The sequence below is a fragment of the Camelina sativa genome, chromosome 16 (genome assembly GCF_000633955.1).
Source record: "Camelina sativa cultivar DH55 chromosome 16, Cs, whole genome shotgun sequence".
NCBI classification, from domain to species: domain Eukaryota; kingdom Viridiplantae; phylum Streptophyta; class Magnoliopsida; order Brassicales; family Brassicaceae; genus Camelina; species Camelina sativa.
In genome coordinates, this window is record NC_025700.1 from 20967490 (window position 1) to 20970335 (window position 2846).

Genomic DNA, 2846 nt, shown 5'->3' on the forward strand with positions numbered 1-2846 from the left:
TCTCCAAGTTCTGCAAGAAGTTTGTCCAAATCATCCTCTTCCTGTACTGTCCTTACACTCTTAGTATTCTTCTTCTTTTTCTTACTCTTTCCAGTTTCAACAGCCTCCACACTCTTAGTATCAGAAGTTTTAGCTTGGCTAGTTTCGTCTGCAACTGAGTCATCACCTAGTGAGGGTAAAACACTGCTACCCTTCTTTTTAGAAGATTTCTTCTTACCTGAAAACGTGATTTCAGGGCTCTCTTCGTCTTCCACTGTCTCATCTTCTTCTTCGTTGTCATCAAGCAAAGCGGCGCTAAAGGAATTAGTGGTCGTCTTAGAAGATTTGGAGGATTTCTTTTTCTTACCAGTAAAACTTATAACTGGCTCATCATCTTTGTCACCATCAGAATCATTATCCTCCTTATCATCTTCATCATCAAGCAAAGCAAAGCTAACAGCGCCGCCACCACCGCCACCCTTCTTACCTTTGGACTTCTTCTTCCCTACAAAAGCAATCTCAGGAACATCGTCTTCCTCGGCAAGAGGAAACTCATCATCGTCGTCCTGCTGCTTCTTATTACCTTTCTTACCCTTCTTCTTCCCAGTGATAACAACAACCTTATCTTCTTCCTCAACTCTAGGCTCCTCAGAGAGCTCAGTACCTATGGAGTACTCATCGTCATCGATTTTAACAGCCTTCTTCTTAGATTTAGTAGCACCAACGAGAGATGACGCAGCAGCGGGTGGCTGCTCATCTTCTCCACCACGAGTACTCTGCTTCTTCCGACCCATTGATAAATTACAGAGTCGGTTTCAAAAATCCTTCCGAATAAATCAAATCCAGGTCAAGATATTTTCTACAAATCGAACGGAAAACAAAATTAGGTTTTCAGATCGGCATAACGCAACAATCCTATTTAGTAAACGAAACCACAGGAGGGAGAGACTGTGGCTAAGAAGAAAGATGAGAGAATCGAAGAAGCTTTACCTTATCTCGGAGAGGAATCAATCGAGAGTTCTAGAGAAAGCGCGCGGCGTCGTAGAGAAGGAGAGAGTGAGAACACAACAAGGGAGAGCGTGTTATAACAAAAGACCGGCGTGAGAGCTTTCCTTAGGGTTTGATTAGAATCAGAGCTTCCTTTTAGGGTTTGATTACCGATTCTAAATAAGTCTGTATATGTATTTTTTTTGTAACGATTGTAAAATGTTTTTTCCGTTTTTTTTTTCTCTCGACAATATCAGTCTCTAATTTGTTTTTTCTTTCCTTTTTTCCTTTGTATAGACTATAGAGATTTCTCATCTTTTTGAGTTAAAACAAAAAAAAGAGATCTCTCATCTTTTTGTTTCTTTTGTCCTTTTTTTTTTTTTTTTTAGTTGTTCAAAAAAAAAGTTTTTTTTTTGTCAAAGATTTCATTGAATCATTGATTGAATTTGGAAGAACAAAGACATCTCTCATCTTTTTGTTAGTCAATTGAAAAAATAAACTTTTATATAATTAAAATTTAATTAGGTACATCTCTTATTATATAAAGTTGGGTTTTCAAAATTAGTCATTATGTCAAATACACTGATGAAATGTTGACACATGTCAAAAATTATTATTTTCCAAAATAGCTAATTAAAAAAATAACATAAAATTTACATGTTTATATCTTAACAAATTTCTAAATCAAAAAGGAAAATTAACAAAATTAATTTTTTAATTAGATTTGGACATGTATAAACAAAAAAGTAATTCATTTAAGATTCATAACTTATTTTCTTCAACAATTTTTAAACTCGCACATAGTGCGGGCCTTATCTAGTAATTTATAAACTGGAATGATATTAGGTAAATTATCTTAACTATTTATATTATTAAAATTAATTTATCGATGTAATGANATTAGTGGTCGTCTTAGAAGATTTGGAGGATTTCTTTTTCTTACCAGTAAAACTTATAACTGGCTCATCATCTTTGTCACCATCAGAATCATTATCCTCCTTATCATCTTCATCATCAAGCAAAGCAAAGCTAACAGCGCCGCCACCACCACCACCCTTCTTACCTTTGGACTTCTTCTTCCCTACAAAAGCAATCTCAGGAACATCGTCTTCCTCGGCAACAGTAAACTCATCATCGTCGTCCTGCTGCTTCTTATTACCTTTCTTACCCTTCTTCTTCCCTACAAAAGAAATCTCAGGAACATCGTCTACCTCGGCAACAGGAAACTCATCGTCGTCGTCCTGCTGCTTCTTATTACCTTTCTTACCCTTCTTCTTACCAGTGATAACAACAACCTTATCTTCTTCCTCAACTCTTGGCTCCTCAGTACCTATGGAGTACTCATCGTCATCGATTTTAACAGCCTTCTTCTTAGATTTAGTAGCACCAACGAGAGATGACGCAGCAGCGGGTGGCTGCTCATCTTCTCCACCACGAGTACTCGGCTTCTTCCGACCCATTGACAAATTACAGGGTCGGTTTCAAAAATCCTTCCGAATAAATCAAATCCAGGTCAAGATATTTTCTACAAATCGAACGGAAAACAAAATTAGGTTTTCAGATCGGCATAACGCAACAATCCTATTTAGTAAACGAAACCACAGGAGGGAGAGACTGTGGCTAAGAAGAAAGATGAGAGAATCGAAGAAGCTTTACCTTATCTCGGAGAGGAATCAATCGAGAGTTCTAGAGAAAGCGCGCGGCGTCGTAGAGAAGGAGAGAGTGAGAACACAACAAGGGAGAGCGTGTTATAACAAAAGACCGGCGTGAGAGCTTTCCTTAGGGTTTGATTAGAATCAGAGCTTCCTTTTAGGGTTTGATTACCGATTCTAAATAAGTCTGTATATGTATTTTTTTTGTAACGATTGTAAAATGTTTTT

General features: G+C 37.3%; 1 protein-coding gene across 5 annotated transcripts in view; it reads right to left on the reverse strand.

Moving 5' to 3' along the window:
- The window catches only part of LOC104751577 (eukaryotic translation initiation factor 5B-like), an 8205-nt gene extending 5359 nt beyond the window's left edge, over window positions 1-2846 (reverse strand). For 2 of the 5 annotated variants that reach the window (XM_019238240.1, XM_010473540.2), the window contains exons 1-2: window positions 2623-2843; window positions 2297-2491 (exon numbers count right to left, since the gene is read on the reverse strand). In XM_019238240.1, the coding sequence (XP_019093785.1) occupies window positions 2297-2426 (130 nt within the window). In that variant the 5' untranslated portion in view covers window positions 2427-2491; window positions 2623-2843. Of the gene's footprint in view, window positions 1-47; window positions 69-254; window positions 644-745; window positions 839-969; window positions 1191-1945; window positions 2147-2245; window positions 2492-2622 lie in introns of those variants that run through there. The other 3 variants (XM_019238241.1, XM_010473539.2, XM_010473541.2) reach the window with 3 other exon arrangements.